The sequence below is a fragment of the Myotis myotis genome, unplaced genomic scaffold (genome assembly GCF_014108235.1).
Source record: "Myotis myotis isolate mMyoMyo1 unplaced genomic scaffold, mMyoMyo1.p scaffold_m19_p_19, whole genome shotgun sequence".
NCBI classification, from domain to species: Eukaryota; Metazoa; Chordata; class Mammalia; order Chiroptera; family Vespertilionidae; genus Myotis; species Myotis myotis.
The window spans coordinates 10,547,452-10,571,211 of record NW_023416323.1 but is presented as its reverse complement, the minus strand read 5'-3'; the positions used below and the strand labels follow the sequence as shown (position 1 = coordinate 10,571,211).

The window sequence follows — 23,760 nt, the reverse complement described above, 5'->3', positions numbered from 1 at the left end:
GTCCTGGAATGCTAATGCAAAGCATAGCGATTATAGACAACAATACTGTAAACGTCAAAGTCGCTAGGAGTCTAGATCTTAATTGTTCTCATCCACAAAAAGAAGTAATAATTATGTGACATGATAGAGGTGTTGGCTAATGCTATAGGGATAATCATATTGCAATATATAAATGTACACATGTTGTACACCTTAAACTTACATAATGCTACTTATTAATTATATTTTCAATAAAAATAATTGTTTAAAAAGTTTACATATCGCCCTAGCCAGTTTGGCTCCGCGGATAGAGCGTCGGCCTGGGGACTGAAAGGTCCCAGGTTCGATTCCGGTCAAGGGCATGTACCTTGGTTGCGGGCACATACCCAGTAGGGGATGTGCAGGAGGCAGCTGGTCGATGTTTCTCTCTCATCGATGTTTCTAACTCTCTATCCCTCTCCCTTCCTCTCTGTAAAAATCAATAAAATATATTTAAAAAAAAAAGTTTACATATCAAAACTTTTGTGATGCAACTAACGCAATACTTAGAAGATAGTCATAAACTTTGAATGAATGTATTAGAGACGATAATAAATCTAAAGTGCTAAGCATCTGCCCTGGCCGGTTGCTCAGTGGTTAGAGCGATGGATCACGGGTTCAATTGCCAGTCTAGGGCAGGTACCTCATTGCAGGCTGGATCCCAGGCCCTGGTCAGGGCGAGTGCAGGAGGCAACCAGTTAATGTTTCTCTCTCTTTCCCTACCTACCTTCTCCCTCCCCTCCACTCTCTGTAACATCTTCTGGACCTGATACAATATGTGCACTTAGTTCCTGTAGCTAGTGATGCAGTTCTTCTAATTTTTTATTTAATTTTTTTCAAAATGTTGTCCACATAAGCCAAACTTTTTTTTTTAAATCTGTTGTGACTTTCCTCAGATTTTCAGCTCCTTTGATTTTCAGTTCTTTCCTTATTTCTCTCTGGATTCAATCCTTGATAGCATCCAGTTTCTGTTGCACCACTGTATCTGAAAAGTCTAATTTTTGAACAGCACTCACATTCTCAGAAAAGGGAAGGCTTCGGGAATCTCCCTGGAGCTCTGTGAGCAGGTCCCCGCACCCACCCCCCCACCCCGCCCCCAAGCCCCGCTTTTGGGGTTGGACGCCACTGCATTCCGCTCTGGAGTCCCCACCTGGACGGGACCCGGGAGGGCGGTGAGGAGCGGGGAAAGGAAAAAACACACACAAAACCTAGGGATTCCTGGAGGCGCAGCCCCTGCTGGCGGCGCCGCTTATTTCGCCCCGTTGGCGGAGAGCGGCGGGAGCGAGGGCTCTCCTAGCGGGCTCGCCTCCCGCTGGCCCGCTGCCCCCTCCCGCGCCCACTCCGTCTGCCCAGTCGCTCCCTCAGGGCCACGCCTGGCGCCGCCTCTAGCCTCTCAGTGTGGGGCGCAGCGACCGTGGCGAAATAAAGTTTTAATAACATTATTAATAAAGTGGGAGTGGCCTGACCAGCGTGGCTCAGTGGTTGAGGGTCAACCAGGATGTCTCAATTCGATTGAGGGCTCCATCCCCAGTGTGGGGCGTGCAGGAGGCGGCCAATCAAGGATTCTCTCTCATCATTGATGTTTCTCTCTCTCTCTCTCTCTCTCTCTCTCTCTCTCTCTCTCTCTCTCTCTCTCTCTCCTTCTTCTCTGAAATCAATAAAATATATTTTAAAAAAATAAAGTAGGAGTGGATACCTAAAGAAAGATTATACTTAACTATATTCTGTTCTCCATGGAAATAGATTTCTGTTATGTTTTCCTATTATTCAATGTAAAGAATAAGAATTATCTTGCTGTGCTGCTTTATTATGGCGCCTGTTTTTAAAGTCACCTTTATTAAGGTATAATTTACATACCACAAAACGCACTCATCTTAACTGTACAGTTTAATGATCTTTGATAAATCAATACACCCATGTAACCAGCATCACAATCATGATATGCAACATTTCCATCACCCCCCGCCAAAAAAAATCCCCCATGCCCTTTTACAGTCAATTCCCTTTTCATGGCCCCAGATAACCACCAATCTTCTCACCATAGGTTAACTTTGCCTATTTTAGAATTTCTGTAAGTGAAATTATGCAGTATGAATTCATTTATTTCTAGCTTGTTTTGATAGTCTATTTTATTTTCTGTAGAGTCTATTTATGTTTACATGTATGTACTGTTTATACATTATGCTTTTTTGTTTGTTTGTCTTGTTAATCCTCACCCGAGGATATTTTTTCCATTGATTTTCAGGGAGAGTGGAAGAGAGAGGAAAAGACAGAGAGAAACATTGATTTGAGAGAAACACATTGATTGGTTGCCTTCTGCATGGGCCCTGACCAGGGCCCAGGCCAGGGAGGAGCCTACAACCAAGGTACATGCCTTTGGTCCGCAGGCCGACGCTCTATCCACTGAGCAAAACCAGCTAGAGCTATACATCACATTTTAGATAACTGAAAAATAATAAAACAAGTAGGACACAAGAATAGTTCATAAATTCCACTTATTATTACCTATTTAAGATGCAAATTAAACTATAAATGAGCTTAATTTTTAATATCTTTTTCCATATCTGAAAAAGCATAAAAACCCTCAGGATAACTTTTCATTATTGAAATGTCCCTTCGGAGAAGTTTCATTTCTAAAAGTAACCCCAGGAGTTACTTTTAGAAATGAAACTTCTAAACACAGTATAACTGGTGTTATACTTTGACACCAGTTTGAATCATTTTTGTCACTTACACACAGCCCTCCATGTCCTCTTCTGAAAAAGTCCAGTCCCTTTGTGTCTTATGGAACTCACAAGTGCAGCCCTGGCTGGAATGAAAGGTACCACTGAAATGTTATGTCCTGCAAGTGTAGGAAAATGGTGTTGAGAAGCCTGTCACACCAGATGTCCCCTCAGCTCAAAGTGTAGAGAATCAGGTTCCATAGGATCCAAGTCTCCTGCCACCTGATCATAGATTCCTCTTGGATCCTCATATTTGTCCTCAGACCAGTGGAGGTCACAGGGGTCCTGACAAACAAAGGTGGAGTTAGAACCATAGAGAGATGCCCTGTGGGTCACCATTGCAGCTGTGGAGGATACACACTCGTACGCAACTTCCTAGAGGGGAAAAATGTTTCACCTTCTAATTATGGGGGGAAATGCCAACATATAAAAAGATGAGAGTGATTATAATGAACTCCCACATCACCTAGCTTTGATATCAACCCTTGGTCAATCTTGATTTATCTATATCTCTATATTCTCATCCTCTACCCCCACTAACTGGATTATTTTTTAATATATTTTTTATTGATTTCAGAGAGGGAGAGATAGAAACATCGATGATGAGAGAGAATCATTGATTGGCTGCCTCCTGCATGCCCCACACTGGGGATCGAGTCCACAACCTGGGCATGTGCCCTGACCGGGAATAGAACAATAACCTTCTGGTTCATAGGTCTATGCTCAACCACTGAGCCACACCGGTGGACCTAACTGGATTATTTTTAAGCAAGACCAAGATATCTCAAGATTTCCAGTCAGAAAAAGAATTTTAATGTAAGATTATGAAACTTTTAAAAGCCCATGATATTGGCTAAGGGAATTGTGAAATGTGAATAGTGATTCTGTTAGTCCTATGAATTGCCAAAACATTTCCTCACAAAAGAAAAAAGAAAAAAGACCGCATAGAGCAGTCCTTACTGGGGATGTGCTTTGCCCTAAGTTTGGGAGAAATGATTGTTTCAGCTCAGAAAACTTTACAGCAGATTTTCCAGGGGCCAAAATATGGCCTGCTGCCTGTTTTTGTACTGTTCAAAAGCTAAGAACAGTTTTACATTTTTTGATGGCTGAGAAACTATCAAAGGAAGAATAATATTTGTTATATATGAAATTCAAATTTAGTGCCCAAAAATAAAGTTTTATTGGAACTTAGCCACACTCGTTTGTCTATGTATTGTCTATGGGTGCTTTTACACTACAATGGCAGAGTTTAGTAGTTTTGAGGACAGTATGTCCTGCAAAGCCCAAAATATCTATTATCTGGTCCTTTACAGGAAAAGTGGTTCAGCACCATGGACAGCATTTTATATAGTACTAGTTATGTCCACCCTGGTAGGGACAACATTGGGGACAATGTTACAGAGGGAAATCTTTGGCCCAGAGGTGCCAGGATTAGCCAAGGCTACACCAAAAGTCAGGTGTTCTGCCCCACCTCCCTTACTGTAAGGCAGTTAGTGGGGGTTAGTTGATGATAAAGTGACTGTCCGTTGCTTTTGCCTGTCTTGCTACCATGCTCACTTCTCCTGTTCTCTCTGCCACTCACTCTCAATCCAGTTCATTGAGTGGGGCTGGCTCCTACTCCCTAATGCCATGAGTGGACACTGATCCAGACCTGTTTAATTAGCACATTTCACCCTCTGCCTCAGTAGTTCAATGATGAGTATGTGGCCCAAGCTAGACCAATAAGTGTCAGATTTGGGGCATTGGAGCTAATGGAAAGAGGCATTCTTTTTCCTTGAAGGTTTCCGGTCTAATCGGGTTCAAACCTGGCTTTACTGGGGACATCTTTAAGGAGGAAATTCTTGGTCCAGCTGTGTGGGTCTGAAGACAATTCTATGCCTTCACATTTTGATTAAATGAGTCAAATTTTTTCCCTCGTAGCTCTCTGATTAGCCAGTGTAGTGGTGATGGCTAACTATCCAACAAAATGCATACTTTTTTCTTCTACAATAATATAGCTGTAGTAAGACATAAAACTGCCAAGCTAGACTACATTTCTCAGCCTCCTTTGTAGTTAGATTTGGCCATGTGACCATGTTCTCACCAGGAGAATGAGTAGAATGTGTAATTTCTGGGCCTGGACCAGAAGGCATAGTTGTGCCTCCATCACATTCTCTTTTCCTCTTCCACTGGTTGAGGCCCCCAGTGACCTGGCCCATCAATGCAAGCTTGGATGATGTTCTAGGGGATGGCAGAGGACCATAATGGAAAGAACTTGGATTCTGTAATAACCATGTGAGGTAGGGCCACTCATTTCTGACGACTATGTAAGGAAAAAAAAATAGACTGTCTTGTTTAGGGCACTGGGTTATTGCCAGGCCTGTTTGTTATAGCAGCTAGCTTACCCTAAGTAGTAGAATGTGGGTTTGGGGCACTAGCCAGGAAAGACTTCTCTAGCTACAAATCTCACCATCTGTACTTTATCGTAGAGGGGTGCCCAGGTCCCAGAAGGGGCATACAGTCCTTCCACCTCATCATATAGGTGCCCTGGAAAAGCCATATTCTCCTCCTCAAGACCTGTGAGACCTGAAGTTGGAGTAGAAAGAAGGAATGATCATGTACCCAGTCCAGATGTCAGGGGTATCTATGAGTGGGGAGTTCTGATGTGGTCATAACTCACCTCTGGGATAAGATACCTCCTCCAGTGTTGGTAGCAGCTGGGGGCTGAAATCCTTCATGGAGTGATAATATGGCTCTACATCTGTTGTGCTAACCTGTCAACACCACCCCCAAAAAAAACCAAGATAGTTTTTTCATCCTTTGACTCCCTGGAAAGGTCAATAACCTGAAGCTAATGGGATTTTAGTCGCTGTCAATGCCCTGTCACTGGGGCTGTCAGGAGCACCCCCACTCACTGTGGAGCTTTGTTTGTCCAGGTCTGTAGTCCACTGGCTCTCTTCATATTCATTTCTGATTGGGCCCTCCTCCGACCTTCCAGGTTAGAGGTATGGAGGCAGTTGGGTGTTGACCCTCGGACACCAATCACTCCCAAACCTCCTCCCTCAGAGCCTTTTTATAGAAAAATATTCCCACTTACTCTGCTTCTGTCTTTTCTGAGATGCCTGAGGAAAGTAAAAAAAAGGGGGTTAGAGACACCCCCCACCCCAAGCCCACCTGGCCTTGGAAGACCTTCAGGGCTCCCCATCACCCTTGGGCCTCAACCCCAACAGGGAAAGGGTCTTCTCACCCTCAGCAAGACGCCTCAGTCTCCGCTGCCAGAGGAATCCTCCAACACAGGAGGCATTAGAAAGCAGCAGAAGACCCCCAACAGCAAACAGCACAGGCATCAGGGGCAGCTCTGAGGAGTCTGAGAGTAGAAGGGACCCCCCTTAGTGAATTCAAAACAGCTGACTCTAAGTTCAGAGCAGGGTTCTCTGAAAAAAGCCATCCCTGACCAGACAAAACCCCTCTTCATAGATCAGGGAAGCAGATGGACTGGGGTTTCCATGTCCACTCCTTGCCACCTCAGGACAGGTGGCTCCTTTCTCAAGTCAAACCACTAGCAGAGGGCCTTTCTTTTGCCTGAGCCCCATGTAGGAACTCAGGCAGGAACTTCAGCTCCTCAGCTAGAGATTCAAGACCTTCTGTGATCTGGCCTCTTACAACATCTCCAGCCTTGTCCGCCAACCATAAACCCTGGTATTAGACCCTCCAGCCACACAAACTAACCATGCTATTTCCATAAACACTTGAAATAGTCAATTGTCTATCATTAAATGTCCTTTCTTCTCAACTTCCATTCACCCTTCCAACTCTATCCCAAATGACTTCCTCTTTGCACAAACTTACATCCTAGACAATATCAGACTTCTCTGCTATATCTCTGAGGACAAGACTAAGTCCTTCTAAGTAGACATTTGTTCAGGATTCATTCCCCATCTTCTGATAACAGCTCTCATTTTCCTTTGAGAAAATAGCCACTCCCCCACTCTCATTTGGTATGGTTCTGTGGGACTCATGGAGGCCACATGTCCCAGCCTGGCCCAACACAGTAATCATCCCTCTTTTCATAGTAATCAGTTCAGAGACCAGCAGTTGACCCAAGGTAGATTTTTGCTTGAACATTTAGGACACTCCTCTGCAGACTGCTAAGAAGTGGAATGAAAGCTGGAGGAGTGAGAGATTTTGTACCTGTGATGAAAGAACCTGAGAAGGAAGTCATCTTGAGATGAAGACAAAGTTGAGAGAGCGTGATAAATAGATCCTTGGTGAAAAATTTAAGGACCTGAATCCAGCCATACATGGAATTTTTAATTTCATGTGCCATGCAGTTCCTTTTATTACTGAGAACAGCCAAATTTCTGTCACTTGCAACCTTTTTCTCAGGTTTTGAAGGGGACTGTTTGCAAAATGGTCATAATTTTCCCCTGTATCCATACTCCGAGTAGTCCCCTTCCACACTGACTTGGAGGTGAGCCATGTCACTTGCATCAGCCACTGAGACAATAGCAAATGTGACAGAATCAGAAACTTGAAAGGTGCTTGTAAATCAGAGCGTGCCCTCTCTTGCTGCTCTTGAGACGCCTGAGACCACCTCCATGTGAACAAACCAAGGAGAGATATGTGGCCCAGTTATTTCCATTGTTCTGACCAAGAGCCATATTGTCAGATATGTGAAGAGGAGGCCATCTTGGACCAACCAGTCCCAGCTGAGCTGCCAACTGACTGAAGCCCAGACTAGAACTGCTCAGCCACTCATAGAATCATGAGAAATGTTTGTTGCTCTAAGTGCCCATGTTTAGGGTGGTTTGTTATGCAGCAAAAGCCAACTGATACAGTCCCTACATGGAGAATAAAAACAGGTAATTCTTTCAGGCAAGAGTAAGAACTAAGGAAATAGTTTTGGGCCTCAGGAATAGCGTTATGGGACTATGTCCGTAAGGCAGAGGAGACAGGTTTAGAGACCAGAAAGTTCTATTCTCAGGGGAGAGAGGGATTTGCAGGGGATTGAGGACTTACCTGCAGGCTGCTCTGTGGGCAGCTGGTAGTCAGGTTCTCCAGAAGGCTGGTCTAGACCTAGGGGGTAGATAAAAAGATTGTTAATTAACATAAAAAATCTGGGATAAGCCCTAAATATCTCAGTTTCCTATTAAGCTTTTCTTTTTTTTTAAACTATATTTTATTGATTTTTTACAGAGAGGAAGGGAGAGAGATAGAGAGTTAGAAACATCGATGAGAGAGAAATATCGATCAGCTGCCTCCTGCACATCTCCTACTGGGGATGTGCCCGCAACCCAGGTACATGCCCTTGACCGGGATCGAACCTGGGACCTTTCAGTGGGCAGGCCGACGCTCTATCCACTGAGCCAAACTGGTTTCGGCCCTATTAAGCTTTTCATCCCATTTTGATACTCATGGGAACTGGTTTATGGCTTCTAGGAATATTTCAAGAAGAACTAGAAATTGCTGATAAGGATGATAATACTATTAATAACCATTCTAATGCCTATAATAATAATTGTTGCTTAGTGTTTTATGGTGTGCAAGGTTCTTTTAACATGAATTGTCAGTTTTTCAGGTTAACTAAAAAATATGCTGGCTCTCAGGGTCCCTTAATAGGGGTATAAATTCTAGATAAAGGGAGTTGAGTGTCATACTTTATGCTTTAGTTCTTAAAGGAAAGACTGGAATGGGGCAGGAGGGAGGAGAGAGAGAAGGGAATATTTTAGAGATGGGAACGGGTCCATACATCTATGGATAAAAGACTGCTCTGTCAGAAAGGGGAGGACAGAAAGAGGGTGCTTTCATGGGGCAAGCACTTACTTTGTGCAGGGCCTTGTTCTAAACACTTCAGATATATTTATTTATTTAATCCTCACAACTGTGTGAGATAAACCTTACTTTCAGAAACTAAGGCATACCTTATTTTTAGAAGCTGTGTCTCAAAGAGGTTTAACTGAGGCTCAAAGAGGTTAAACTAACTTGCTTACAGTCTCACAACTAGTACTCTGCAGAGCTGGAACTTAAACCTAGACTTCTCAGAATAAGACTGTGATTAGTCATTACATTACTGATTGGCCTGTCAGGGGCAAAAATGTTCTCATTAGTCATATTCAAAGAACTTATCCATTTCATCAAAGTTGCTGAATTTATTGGCCTAAATTTGTTTATAATACTTCCTTATTATCCCCTTAAGGTAATGTCCCCTCTTTCATTCCTGATATTGGTTAACTCATGTCTTCTCTCTTTTGCCTTGATCAACTTTATAAATGTTATTGATCTTTTCAAAGAAGCAGCTTTTGGCTTCATTGATTTTTCTATTGTTCTTCTGTTTTTGAGCTCACAGATTTCTGTTCTTACCTTTATTATTTCCTTCCTTTTGTTTACTTGTGTTTAATCTGCTCTTCTTTTTCTAGTTTCTTGCAGTATCAATTTGAGACCATCTTTTTAAAATCTAATATGAACACTTAATGCTATAAATTTCCTGCAAAGCACTGCTTTAGCTGCACCCACAATTTTCAAATGTTTTCATTTTCATTCAATTCAAACTCTTTTCTAATTTTCCTGTGTTATTAATCACATCAAACAGTATCATTCAGCATTCAGTTACTAAAATCTAGTCTCTGGAGATCATCTGCCTGAGTTTTAATTTCATCTCTAGCTCCTTCCAGCCGTGTGGCCTTTGACAATATGCTAAGGTTGTTGTCAACATGCTCAGGTTAGTCTCTCTGAGCCTCAGTGTCTTCATCTGTAAAAGAGTAATAATAGCACTGACTTCACTATGCCACCCTTTAAGTCCTCTGAAGAACTCTGCTCAAAACTGTCCCTTCTGACCTGGGGTAGTGATAGAGATCTGGGATCCTTTGTCAGCTAGTCCGCTGTCCCCCAGCGCATTACTGGCCAGCAGCCAGATCTTGTATCGTGTAGAAGGCTGCAGCCCAGTCAGTGTGAAGGTGGTGGCCTGGGGTGGTAGGACATCCATGTAGAGGAACCCTGGGGTTTCCAGAGCCTCATACCTGCAAGAGAGAGAGGTCTGCCATTCAGGGGGGTGCCCCAGCTCTGTTGGCTGCCACCTCTTCCTGTCTTAACAGGAACCAACCTGATTTGGAACCTCTGTGGCAAGCCCCCATCAAAGCCAGGCTTCCACTCCAGTCCCACTGAGTATGGGGTCAGGCTCACAACTTTTAATCCAGATGGAGGATCAGGGCGGCCTTTAAGGAAAAGGAAGAGGAAAGTAGTCAGAGGATACAAAAGGATCCTGGAAGATTCCTTCCAGATTCTTCCTAAGAATTTTTTATTATTATTGATTTCAGAGAGAAAAGGAGAGGGAGAGAGAGATAGAAACATCAATGAGGAGAGAGAATCATTAATTGGCTGCCTCCTGCATGCCCCCTACTAGGGATCGAGCATGAAACCCGGGCATGTGCCCTTGATGGGAATCAAATCTGGGACCCTCAGTCTACAGGCCAATGTTCTATCCACTGAGCTAAACCAGCTAGGGCTTCCTAAGAATGACTTTAAATGTATAGTCAATTCTCATTATTTGTGGTGGTTATGTTCTATAAAGTTATTGTGGACACTGAATTAACAAATACCATACGATTGTTTCCAGGAAAAATGCAGGGTTAGGTTCCTACAAGACTCTAGTCACACATCTTTATTAGACAACCACTACATGATCTTGTTTGTGTTTTTCTGTTGAAAGACACCTGATTTAATATATTTTGTTGATTTGTTAACATCAAACTCATAGCCAACAGCTCTACCCATTCCTGAACAAAGCTTTTCCAACAGAAGTATTTTCTCCATATGGCACATCACAGTCTTCTTGCACTTACGAACAGCAGATAGCACTTCAGCACTATGCTTGGAAGCCATTTTAAATAGCAAAGCCACTAATAAAGAGCACAAAAATATGTAGCACCAAATAGACTTCAAAAAGAGCACTTATTTACATATGAGAGCTGAAACAAGAAGGAAGCCTGTGGCTTTGTTCTACCTGGCTGAGAACGTGCTCATTGGGTGACTCATATTTCCGACCCATTCTATACATGTCCCTGAATGACTGGATCAACTGTATAATATATGTTTCTTGCAGTGGATTTTTTGTGTGCTTATCTCACTTCCATTCCCCTTATTTCTTCTGGTTACAGAACCCTGAGTATCCTCTGGAGAAACATTTGCCCACATTCTCAGGCCACATGCTTCTGATAGAAGTGACTCCACTTATAGGATGGACATATGACAGGGCCTGGACAACAAGAGTTACCTTCCCCTGATCACATGATTGGTTTACAGCTGGAAGCTAAGTAGATCCAATAAACCTTAGTTCAGTATTTTCATACCACTATTCTCTTTGTTGTTGTTGTTGTTGTTTTTCATACCACTTTTAAGAGAAGAAAAAATTCTGTTTCCTTGGGAAATCTAACAGCCCACTATGAGAAGCCTTATAAAAAAGCCAACAGAGAAAAGCAGACCTGATAGACGGAGAGTGCTTGATGACAGCTGAACCTAGATTCAGTGACTCCTGAAAATCTATTTTTAAGTTACTTGAGCCAATAAGACCCCTCCTCTTTTTTTTTTGGTTGTTGTGGGTTCCCTGCAGATCCAATCTCTATTAGAATTTTCAGGTTGGCAAAAACTCCATTCTTACTAAAACACTGGTTTCAGAAACACTGCCAATATGGGACCAATTAGAGACTTAGGGCTTGACCCAGGAAGCACCTTCCCAACACCCTCACAGTCCTCTCCCAGCGTACTGATGCTGACGAGTTGAATGTTGGTGTGGTCTGAGCCAAGGGGGTTGGTGGCTGTGCATGTGAAGAGAGCATAATCCTGGGCTGCAGAAACGTTGGCAATCGTCAGGAGACTGCTGTGGATTCCACCTTGGTGGTATGTGTGTTCTGTGTACCTGGAGAGGAGGTATGACAGGAACTCAGGGAGCGTGACTGGGGCTGGAGTGTTATCTGGCTGGGCCTGGGCTCACCTGGGATCCTGGAGATCCAGAGGGACCCCATTTTTAGTCCATGTGAAGACAATGTTGGGGACACCTCTGGCACGACAGTGAAGGGTGGCGGAACTGGTGCTATCTCCAGCTGCAGCCACCTTAGTTAGAGGTGTGGGGTGTTCTACCTGGGGGGAAACTAGGAGAGGTTGGAGGTCAGCATGAAGTATTTGGAAGGACATGAGAGCTGTAGGTTTAGCGGCAGCCCTTGAAGTCAGAGGCATGGGTTTTACTTACATCTGACCACAAGTCGGACCAGCCCTCGGGCTGGAGGTGCCACACCATTGTCCACGATGCACTGGTAAGCACCTGCCTGAGCCAGCTTGGCATTGTGAATACGAAGACGCCCTGTGGACCCCTTTGATATCTTCTCCATGTCATCTAGGCTCTGGTCCTCCTCCTCTTCTCCCTGGATGCCCAAGAATCAGGGAAATGGCCTCCCATCTTGCCCCAGTTTCATTATCCCCAAAACTGGGTCCCTTCTGTAGCCTCATTCTCCTAGCCACAATCATTCTTTATAGAGATAGCAAAGAAAAATATCCCCCCTATCATCCATCCATTCACCTACCCATTTATCCAACCATTCATTCATGGAGACATTTATCCACATATCCATCTATTTAACCATGCACCTATTCATCCACTTGTCTACCAATCCATCCACCTTTCCTCCCATCCATTCATCCATTTACCCATTCATTCATCTAACCATTTGTTTTCCTTATATCTATCCATCTATTTGCCCTTTCATCTCTCCACCCATCTGTCCTATCTATTCACTCATACATGCACACATTCATAAGTACATTCATCTGTTTATCAATTCATCCATCTTTCCATCTCTTCATCCATTCATTTATCATCCTACCACAGACATCTTTATACTGATGGAGTATCTATCCTTCCATCTACTTTCTGATCTAATCCATTCATCTACTCATTTCTCTCATTCGATTATCTAGCCATCCATTTACCCTTTTATCCATTCATTCACTTGTCCATTTGTTTATCTGTTTTCCATCTACTCATCCCTCCATCCACCTATTCATCAACCCATTTACCTATCAATCTACATATCCATCCCCCTGCCCACCTGGTTATCAATCCAGTTATCCATCCATTCATCTGCCATTCAACAGTTAGTTCTTGGAGAATGCCCTGATATGTATACAGTTATTTAGGGTCATATAGATGTGACCCTTCTTCCCAAGGAGCTAACAGTTAAGAAACCACATTTCCAAGCCCCACCTCCATTTACCAAAGATTCGATCCTCACCAGTCTTTCCCAGTTGAACATCCCTGGAAGGATGGGATTGGCATCAGCGGTGCAGACTATATCTGCAGAACCCCCAATATTCACCTCAGTAGGGTCCTGGAGAACTCGGATGGTGGGAGCATCTGGAAAAGGAGGCAGGAACTTGGGGAAAGCACTTGGACCCAGACAGGCCATGGTGGAAGAGGGTCCCAGGTGGGAGAGGTATCTTAGAGGTGTCCTTGGAAGTTATGGGTATGATACAGTCTGCCCTTTACGTGGAGCACTTGGAATAGTTCCCAGGATTAGTGAGGTTGTCCCAACCCTGTACTGTGTCTCTATGGTGATGAGGGCAGGTCGGGTAGACTTCCAGAATTGCATGGAGGTGGGGCTTCCACAGTGGGCTTAACAGGTAGATCCATGTAGGTGGATCCACTGTCTGGACAGAAATCATGTAGGATCTCTCTAGTGGTCAGTGTAGCCAAAGTGGGCACGGTTCCATTAAAGTTGGGGCTCCCAGAGTGAGAGGTTTCCAGGATGGGTGAATATCCCTGGGTGGGCAGAGCTTCCACAATAAGGAGACTCCACAGTGAGCAAGGTTCCTGGGTGGATATCATTTCCATGATGGGTGGGAATCCCAGAGCTGCCTAGTTTCCTAGGGTGATGAAGGGGCTCACAGTGTACATCAAGCCGCACTAGAGCTTCAGCAGTGCCTTCTGAGTTCTGGCAGTGCAGCTGATAGAAGCCATCGTCAGCGCGGGTCACATTCCACAGCTGCAGAGCTCCACCAGACAGGATGCGATGCCGGGGCCCACCAGCTGGGAGAGGTCAGGGTGAGGGGTTTGCCAGGTGCTCCCTTTCTGAATACCTGTACCCCTTTTCATGCCCATTCCTGCACCTGGGCTGAGGCGGTAACCACGGAAGGTCCAGTTGAAGGCCTCCGGGGCCGGGTTGGCAGACACTAACACAGGCAGCAGTGCTTGGCCCTGTTCCACTGCAGTTACCACAAACACCTGCTCCCCCAAGAACTCTGGAGGGTCTGCGGAGGGGGCACCGTTGGGAGTCAAGATTGTTGTTAAGGTTTGAGACTGGGACAAATTTGCAATCAGGTACAGATAAACAGGTTTAAAGTCGGGATTGCAACTAGATTCAATTGGACAAGTACAGAATTAAGCTTGGAGGTTAGTGGTTAGGATCCAGTTTAGGAAAGGGGTAGAGGGCAGAGTCAGGTTTAAGGATGGAGAGAGTGTTCGGAATGGGAATCTGCCAGGAGTTATGGGGACAAAGGCAAGAGGGGGTTTGGGCAGGATAGGAGTTGATGCCTGGCTGTGGTCAGGATAAAGGTCAGGAAAGTTTTAAGGGTTAGGATGGAGGTCAAGGACCGTACCAAGGTGAAGACCCCAGTGATATGGGGTCAGGAGGGAATGGAGGGGTTCCAGGCCTTCAGGCCAGCACACATACACAGCACGTTGAGTCGGTAGAAGGCGCTCACGGTTTCCCGAAGCTGAATGCTGTGGGCACGGCAGGTCACACGGTGGCCATGGTCACCAGATGACATTCTCAGGAGAATGCTCCTGGCAGCCGCAGAGCCTTTGAATGGGGCGCTCCGGGGCGGTGAGATTACGCCTTCCAGCCTGTGGACAGGGCGGGGGCGGGGTCGCGTCAGGCTGGTGCCGGGGTGGGAGCACAGGCAGAGGTGGGATGGCTACTGGGCAGGACAGCAGGCAGGGCAGGAGCGGGACTCCGAAGGTACAGGGACTTGGCCGGAGCAAGGGAGGGGCGGGCCACTCGCACTCTCACTTCTCCCCTTCCTTGTCCCAGGACAAGTTGACCGGAGGGTTGCTGCTAATGCTGAGGCACGTCAAGTTTAAGGCATCCCCGGGGCGCAGCGCCGACGCGTTGGCCAGGATCGTCAAGTTAGTTGGGGGAACTTCGAGAACGGGTCAGAAGAGTGAGATTCGGGGGTGAAGAGGAGGCCCAGGTCCTGACACCAGGCCGGGCCCAGCCCCGCCCCCCGCCCCCAGACCGGCTCTGGCTCAGTTACCCTCTGGCCAAGCCTTCCCGATCAACCCGGCCATTGGAGCCCTTACACTGCACCACAAGCTGCGTGGACGCGCTGAGCTGGCCCGCTTTGCACGTGAACTTGGCCTGGTTGTCCGATGGACCCGTGACGAGCACCAGCTCACGGGAGAAGGTGCTCCCTGACTTCTCCAGGTTTCCCAACTGCACGCGCCGCGGCTCCTGGGGCAGCCGCGGTTCGGTCACGGTGCGTGAGTCCTGAGGGCGGAGACTGACTAGAGGTCCGGGGTAGCCCTGCCATTCCCGCCCGAGACCTCCCACTGGGTTGGCAGTCACTAGCCCAGACAAAGCCTTGTGTGATGAAGAAAAGGCGCCCCCTTCCGCGGGCACCTTGCTAGGGCAGAGGAAGAGACTGGAATTGATCGCCCCAAGCTGGAATCTCTCCTGACCAACCTGGGCCTCCCAAGCCCAGCTGTGTTGCTGTCTGATCGCTCCTCCGTTTCCACCGCCTCACCCTTGTCCAGCCTCCTCTGCTTTCCGGAGGCCTGCGATTGTGGTGCTCCTGCCAACCCTCAGGCGCATTCCTCAAAATCCATTCCAGCTACATTTACTAAACACCAAACTCTAGGAAACTCCCTTGGAATTCCCAAGCCTTTCCCAGAATTCCTTCATTTTTTCCCTTTGATTCTTTTTCTTAGCATTCCCATTTTCTCCCCAAATTTCCTTTGACCATTCCTTTAATCCAATTGTCTTTCCACAGATTTCTGAATCCTCATCTTTTACTAGAATCCTTTGTGTGGCCCAAAGTCTTGGCATTTCCCCAGAATTCCATCCAATTAAATGAAGTTTCATTTCATCCCTGTAATTCTTAGTTTTTCCCCTAGAATTTTTACTAGCTCCCTAAATTCCCAAGATCTTCCCAGAATCCTGTCAGACTTCTTTTTAATTTTACCAGAATTTTATTCACTTACCCCCAAATCCTAAGAATTCAATTTAATATTAATTAATGGATTTTCAATGCTCTGTGGAATTACTTATCTTTCCCCAAATATCTAGCCTTTACCCATCATTGTCTTTGTTCCTGGAATTCTTTTTTTTTTTTTTAATATATTTTATTGATTTTTTTACAGAAAGGAAGAGAGAGAGATAGAGAGTTAGAAACATCGATGAGAGAGAAACATCAATCAGCCGCCTCCTGCACATCTCCTACTGGGGATGTGCCCGCAACCCAGGTACATGCCCTTGTCCGGAATCGAACCTGGGACCTTTCAGTCCGCAGGCCAACGCTCTATCCACTGAGCCAAACCGGTTTCGGCTGTTCCTGGAATTCTTAGTCTTTCCCTAAAATCTCTGCCATTTCACCTGAATTCTGAGGTTCACCAGATTTTCCTTTAATAAATTAATTGCCTTTTCTATAGAATTCCCAATCCTGATTAAAAATTCCTTCATTTGAGATAAGATTCTCACTGATTTCCCAGAATTCCCAAGATTTCCCTTGGATTCAATTTAATTATTATGGTATTTGTCTGCCTTTTCCAATTCCCTGCCAAAACTTGAAATCTCTAGTATTTTTCAAGATTTCCCAAGATTGGAGAAGAGACAGGGCCTCATCCTTTCCTCACATTCTTGGCCACTCCAGCCCTTGCTTGGCACTGACCTTGTACCAGGTGAGGGAGGGGTCTGGGTTGCCTCCAATGGCCAAACACACCAGCTTCACCCGGGTTCCAGCCCGGAGGGGCTGCCCCTCTGGGGGCCCCTCGATCCACAGCTTCTGGGCAGGATCTGAGACAGAAAGAGTGGCTTTCTCTCTGGGCTGAGGCCCAAGGGTAGGGTCTCTAAGTCAGGAGGCAGTCCCCTGCCTGGCCTTGCGGCCCCCCCCTCCCCAACCCCCCCCCCCCCCCCCCCCCCGCTCCCGCGGGGGTGAGAGCCGGGGTGAGAATGGGGGCTCACATTTCACGTTCAGAGTGAGTGACTTTTTGAAGGTCTCTTTAGTGAAGGCCTCACTAAAGGCCTCGCAGGTGAGGGTCAGACCATTGTCCTCCCGTCGCACCAGGAACGTCAGGTTGGACATGGAGATGTGGCCACCATGAAGGCCCTGGCAGGGAAGAGCTTCAGAACTAGGGACTAGAGCACCCTCATCCATGGACCAGAAGGCCTGAGCCCACTCTATACCCCAGCAGTAACCCAGGAGGTCCAGGCCCCAGTCCATGCTCCCCAAGGCATTCTCTCCCAGATCCAAGAAAAATGCCCTCAACTCCCTCCTCCCTCAGACCCAGGAGTCTGGCCCCTGCCTCACATCCATGACCGTCTCCTCTGTGGGCAACAACTGCCGCCAGCCCAGCCACCACCGCAGCAGGACCCGTGGGCGACTGGACTTAGTGATGCAGGAGAGAGTCACATTCTTGTTCTCAGTCTGGGATGCAGATCCCAGGATAGTAATAGCACTGGGAGGAACTGCAGGGATGATGGACAGAGGGGAGAGACACTAAGCAGGGCTAGATGCCTCACAGACCTGCCCAGAAAGACAGGGAACTGGGGACAGATGACAAGATCTTTGGCATTAGACAGGCATGCTTTGGAGACACAAACAAATGGTTCTCTGGTGCACGGTCTGACAGATGGACATGTGGCACCAGGACTCACAGGTAACCTGCAGTGTGATCCCACGTTCCTGGATCTCTTTAGATACGCTGTTGTGGGCCTCACAGCTGAGCCTCACCCCATGATCTTCTGGCCGTATGACCATTACTAGCATGCTTCGGGCCACTGCCTGAGTGTGCTCTGTGCCCCATGCTGTGGACATGGGCTGGCCATTCTGGAGATAGGAACAAAGCTGGACCAGCTCAAGGCCAGCTCCTTATATCTGCCCTGCTCCCCACCCTCGTGCCTGTTTCTGCCCTCACCTTCAGCCACTGCAGTGTAGCTGGTGGATTCCCTCCTCGGGCCATGCACAGCAGCTCCAAGCTCTGCCCTGCCCGCACATGTCCCTCTTCCAGACCTGGCCACTCAATCACAGGGGGTCCTGGGGGGACTGGAGAGCAGCAGTCACTTGGTGGGTCTGGGGAGCCCATCCACTCTTTCCAAGCTCCCCAGTCTGAACCCTCATGTTTCTCTTTGAGAGCCAGAACCATTCATAATCCATGTATGCCCCAAGTACGTCCAACTCCTGCTCCCTGTCCCCAGTGCCCATAATCCACTCAGTTCCCCACTTACACAGAACATTCATGGTGATTGAGACCTTGATAGGGATATCCAAAGCTGGGCTGGATCCCTCACAGACCAGTAACTGCCCATTATCCAAGCTCTGGGGTGTCACCCTGTGGGGGAGGGGTTGGAGTTCTAAACTCAGTCATTATCTTAAATCTGGGGAATTAGGGTAAAGAGGTCCCCACACCTGGTCTAAGTCTCCATGCTGATTTCTTCTAGGATCTGGAGTTCCATGGAAGAGATTTGGGGGATCAGGAATGGGAATTGGGGTCCCAGAGGCCCACACATGGCCAAAATCTTTGTCCTGGAACTGGGATTCCCATGAAGAAGTTTTGGAGGATCATAGTGAAGAATTGGGTCCCAGATATTCATACCTGACCCAGGTTTCCATGCTTGAATCCCTGGGGCATGGCATTTTCATGGAGAACTTTGGGGTTCAGGCTAAGGGTAGGGCATCCCAATTCCCATACCTGGCTGTGGCCTCTGTGATGAAGAGTTTCTCCTGGGATCCCTCATTCACGTTAGTAGTGATGTCTGAAATTATTTGTCCACCTTGGGGTAATAAGAGAGCAGAAGGGGTGCCAGGTTCTCCCCAAGGTGGGTCCTGGGGATCCTGGCCTGGAAATCATAGGGTGGACATACTGTCCCCTCTCTCTTGGTTCTGGAGGAAAAGCACTAGCTTCGTTCCCTTCACACATTCAGGACTTCCTGAATCCCAGAGTCCTCAGGGCTGGGTCCTGGGCCTCTCCTCACCCCTCCCCTCCCATCCCATCCCATCCTTGTTGGGTGTATCACCCACATCCATTACTCAGCTTCTCATTTTTTGCACCAACGATGACACCATATCTCTATCTGGAGCCTCAGCCTCTTCCTTGAGTCCCAGACCAGCAGCCTTGTGATTTCCTTGGTGCCTTTCCCTGGATGTCTCCACCAGATTCCATGCTGGCCTCAGCATCTCCCCAAGCTGGTGTCCCCACCTCAGAAATGTCATATTTTCTGGGGCCCCTAGAAGGGTATTGGGCAGGAACACCACCTCCCAACTCCGGGGGCCTCACACTCCCGTTAGCAGTTCATCCACACTCACTTTGAAGGAAGGTGATGTCAGGTGCTGGCTTTGCGTCCCCAGACACACAGCTGACCACGTACTCCTCCCCAGCTACCCACGTGACTGTGCTCCCTGCCTCAGGGGTCAGCTGAAGCATCTTGGGGGGCACTGGTGAGAAAGGGTCTGGGGTAAGCCGACACCACCGAGAAGGATATGAGGGTTTGGGCTTTGAGTCTCATTGCTCATGAAATTAGTTCTGCAACCTGGATCTGAGGAAGGAGAGGCTGGGGGCTTGTACTCATGGGTCCTGGGGTAGGAGAGGACTGGGAGTACAGACTCATGGGTTCTGGGGGCAGGGGGTATCTCTCACCCATACCCAGAATGGAGAGGATCACTCTGGGAGACACGAGCTCAGGCCCTGTCTCTGAGCGGCCGACCTGGCACTCATACTCGGCATCATCACTGAGGTCACATGCTTCAATATGCAGGTGGAATTCACCTGCAGGTAGGACCCAAGGTCAGGGCCACAGTCAGCTTCTGCTGACAGCTCAGGGTCCAGGCTCTGATCCCTTACCTCTAGAAGGGTTGCCTGCCAGGTGGTAGCGTGGGAAGCCAGGGATCCTAGGGTCGGGACCTAGGAGCAGTCCATCTTTGGCCCATTGCACGGTACTGCCAGGGGCACTGACCCCACATCGAAGCTCAGCGGCAGCCCCCTCCATCACCGTCGTGTTTTCAGGCAGAGCCCAGAAGCCTCTGGAGGCTGAGGCAGGGATCTGCAACTGGGCCAGGCCTGGGGACAGAAAAGTCAGCAGGGGAGGACAGAGGGTCTGTCTGGAGAATGTGAGTGGGAAATGAGGGCGTCTTAACACTAGATCACAAGGCCAGGATCCCACTTACCTGTGGTCAGCATTCCCATGAGGAGCAAGGGAGCCCGGATGGGGATCCTCAGGGCCACTCCATGCTCTCTGTCTGTGGCTCCTGCAATGCCCACTGGCTGCCTCCTGTGTCTGCCCCTGGCTTTCTCTGGGTCCCTCTCCCTATGTCTCTGTCTCTTGCTTTTCTCTTTGTCTCTCTTTTGCCATCTGTCTCCTTCTCTCTCCCTGCTTTTCTTTCTTTCCATGAGTCTATCTCTCCCTCTCTTACTCTCTCCCTCTCTTTCCCCTTCTGTCTTTCTATCTCTCTCCCTGCCCTGAGTACCTTCCATTCTACCTTCTCCTGTCTTTCTCTCTATTTCTCTCTCCTTCCCCATAAGTCTCTATTTGTCTTTCTTCTCTCCTGCCACCCCAATCCCTGCTTTCCTTTCACCACTCACAGCCCCCCAGGGAAGACCCGCTGTCAGAGTCCAGCAGGCCCTACAAGCCAAGGAGAGCAATGAGGCCGATGAGGTCAGTAGCAGAGCTGAGCCTCATTCTGGGACCCAACCTGATCGTGTCCTTGCACTGCTACCTTCCCGAGACACCCTCTCAAGTCTCTAGCTCCAGTACTCTGTCCAGCAGGCTCCTCCCAGCCCAGCTGGAGCATGAAATCCCCTGTCAGCACATGCCAGGCATATTCCTTGGTGCCTCCCCAGCCCCCATGACTCCATGAAGGAGTGCAAGTCAGACCCAGGCGGTCCCAGCTCATCATGGAGAGCAGAGAGCTGGGCCTGGCTCTTCCCTGCCCTGGTACATGACCTTGGCAAGTCCCTTCCTTCCCTGAGTAAACATTACCCCCTCAGTGACATTAGGAATGTCGCTGGGGAGTGTGCAAGAGTGTGTATGAGAGACTGGGAGAGTGCAGCTATCTTTCCCTTTCTGTGCACGTGTGTGTGAAGTTCATTGTGAGTGAGCATTCGTGTGAGTGTGGGGAAGGTGAGTGAATTGTGATCTGTGAAAGTATCTGCCAAGTGTGTGAGTGTATATGAGTGTCTAAGGTGCAAGTGTGCAGGGTTCAAGGCAGCCAGCATGGGTGGGAGTGAAAGGTAGTGTCTAAGATCACCAGCACTAACTGTGCCAGGGTATAGAGCTGTCAGCACTGAGCCCAGCTAGGTACCCTATGGCAAGGGCCTTGTGAATTCTATCTAGTTCATGTAACTTCCCTCTGTCTTTCCCTGTCTCTTCTGTGTCTGTCTCTCTCCATCTATCCATCTTGATTTATCTTTCTATTTTTATTGATTTTTTTAGAGAGAAGCATCAATGTGAGAGTGAAACATCAGATTGACTGCCTCCTGCACAGCCCCTATTAGAAATTGAGCCCACAACCTGTGCATGTGCTTTGACTAGGAATTGAACCAGCAACAGAACAATATTGGTGCACAGCCCAATATATAACCAACTGAACCACACTGATCAGGGCTTGATTTATCTTTCTATCTTTCTCTATCTGAGTTTCTTTTGTCTCCATGTCTTTCTCTATTCTCCTTTCTCTCCATTAGGTGGTTAATCTCAGTCAACCTTTAACTATGTCTCTCTCTCTCTCTCTCTCTCTCTCTCTCTCTCTATCTCTCTCTATATATATATATATATATATATATATATATATATATATATATATATATATATACCTCTATGTGTCTCTACTTTTCTGTCTCTGTTTTCATCTCTATCTCCCCCCACCCCCAACCCCATACTCTCTCACACACACCAGGAGCTCAATAAATATTTGTTCTCAGTCATCTTATGACTACACCTGTTTGTTTTATTTGTTTCCCCTGATTGCCACGTCTTTGAATTTTATAACCGTATGTTGGTTGGTTGGCCCTGCCCACCCCAGTGTGCTCATACACATAGGATAAGCTTCTTCTGCCTGCTTATCTCCTACAAGAATTGGGACCCCCGCCACGACCCCCTATATGATCCTCCTCCAGGAACAAAATGAGGCATCTGGGCTGAGCCCCTACAGTTCTATCCTTGATGCTGCCTCTAGTCTTTCTTCTTCCCTCCCATATTAAATCCTTGCACTCCCACATTTTCTTTCCCAACTGCCCACACCCCCTAGGGAATGGGCTGGATGCAGAGCAGGAGGTTCTGTCATAGGGCTCCTCACCAGATGGTATCCATCGAGGCCAGGGTGTAGAGCTGTCAGTTGCTGGGGCCTTTAATTAGCACAAACCTTCCACACTCTACTTTGACTGTTTTCCTTCTCTGCATGCTCCTGGGACCTCAGGCTCTTCATCTTTCCATGCCTGTAGCCCCAGAGAGCCAGGAAGGGAAGTGATATCAGGTGTCTAGAAAAACAGTCTTACTGCCTGACTTGTCCCCAAGCCTCAGGAATGCTGGCCCCAAGCTCATCCTGTTTTAAAATCCAGGTGCTGTGCCCTGACTGGTTTGGCTCAGTGGATGGAGCGTCGGCCTGCGGACTGAGAGGTCCCAGGTTTGATTCCGGTCAAGGGCATGTACCTTGGTTGCCGGCATATCCCCAGTGGGGAGTGTGCAGGAGGCAGCTGATTGATGTTTCTCTCTCATCGATGTTTCTAAGTCTCTATCCCTCTTCCTTCCTCTCTGTAAAAAATCAATAAAATATATTTAAAAATAAAATAAAATCCAGGTGCTAGATCCCCAAAACAGAAGCCAGGAGTTCAGGCCCCCCGACCCAGAGTCTGGGCCACCAGGATTCACAAGCCTGGGTCCCAAGGATCCAGGACTCAGGAGTTCGGGCCTGAAGCCCCTTCTCCCCACATTCCCAAGAGATAAGTCCTTCCCCGCCGCCCCCCCCACCCCCACCACCACCACAGAATTTATGGTAGATGTTCACTGTCTATTGATTTTCAAATCCTCCCCCTGGGCTTGTGTAGGGAGTAGGAGAGAGACAGGTGCTTAAATCCACTGACTCTAAGACTTAAGACCAGATTTTCTGGCCCCTGTCATCCTCTCCCAACTGCGCCCTGCTGCAGGCAGAGGACCTGTTTGAGTTCCCAACTTCTCAGTCAACAGAGGTCTGACAGCCAGTCTTAGAATCCTGGAAGTCCAAGTCCCCGCTACTTAGTGAAAAACTCAATATTCTGAGCTCAGGAACAATTCACAACCTGAGTATGGACCCCCAGTCCCAACAGGCTCAGGAACGTCAGACCCAGGTCCCAAGCCCACAAACGCCCCTCAGCCGACTGGGGGTCCCACCCACCTGCCGCGTAGCTGCGCAGCGCACTCGCCAGCGTGCAGCGTGAGAACACCCCAGCTGGGCTGCATGCAGCCGTCAGGACAAGCTGCGAGGTTCCCAGCCTCCCTGCCAGCCCCGACCCAGCACCGCCGCCTCCCAGCTGTCGCCCGGCAACCACAGCTGAGTGGGGCGAAGGGCTGAGCCCGGACTGCGGGGTCTTGGGAAAGGAGGGTTTGTGAGCCTGGATTCCTAGATCTTAAGACGTGCTGTGGTTTGCGGCAGTGACTAGGCAGGCAAAGGGTTATTTTGAAGAGGGGGTTTGAGGCGGGGAGAGCAGAAGCCCCCCTCTTCTCGGGGGTTCCAGCTGTCCCCCCTCCTCCCCAGCCACACTGGAGCCCTCTTCCTGACCTGTAGGCTCAGAGGAGCCCCGAGCCCCGCC

The 23,760-nt window shown here is 47.9% G+C and overlaps 1 protein-coding gene across 1 annotated transcript; it reads right to left on the bottom strand.

Moving 5' to 3' along the window:
• Positions 1-2,385: 2,385 nt before the first annotated feature.
• On the bottom strand, positions 2,386-20,722 carry NPHS1 (NPHS1 adhesion molecule, nephrin). Its single transcript, XM_036346907.1, has 29 exons — positions 20,145-20,722; positions 19,822-20,037; positions 19,624-19,746; positions 19,287-19,415; positions 18,673-18,754; positions 18,209-18,312; positions 17,899-18,026; positions 17,639-17,810; positions 17,292-17,449; positions 16,946-17,090; positions 16,653-16,777; positions 15,067-15,253; positions 14,777-14,906; positions 14,438-14,610; positions 13,875-14,015; positions 13,654-13,794; positions 13,001-13,122; positions 11,962-12,133; positions 11,707-11,863; positions 11,480-11,631; positions 9,820-9,931; positions 9,555-9,736; positions 7,740-7,796; positions 5,968-6,087; positions 5,818-5,842; positions 5,636-5,711; positions 5,401-5,494; positions 5,191-5,306; positions 2,386-3,026 (listed from the first exon to the last, which is right to left on the bottom strand). The coding sequence occupies exons 1-29, from the start codon at positions 20,494-20,496 to the stop codon at positions 2,895-2,897; spliced, it is 4,023 nt and encodes a 1,340-aa protein (XP_036202800.1). The 5' UTR covers positions 20,497-20,722; the 3' UTR covers positions 2,386-2,894.
• Positions 20,723-23,760: the final 3,038 nt, after the last annotated feature.

Excerpts from the sequence above, each read along its gene's own strand:
- NPHS1 (XM_036346907.1), bottom strand. The coding sequence starts at position 20,496 with ATGGGGAAGGAGAGAGAAATAGAGAGAAAGACAGGAGAAGGTAGAATG. Across the intron at positions 15,254-16,652 it reads CCTCCCTCACCTGGTACAAG|GACTCACGCACCGTGACCGA; the intron begins GTCAGTGCCAAG and ends CTCCGCCCTCAG. Across the intron at positions 14,016-14,437 it reads CTACCGACTCAACGTGCTGT|ACCCTCCAGAGTTCTTGGGG; the intron begins GTATGTGTGCTG and ends CCCCCTCCGCAG.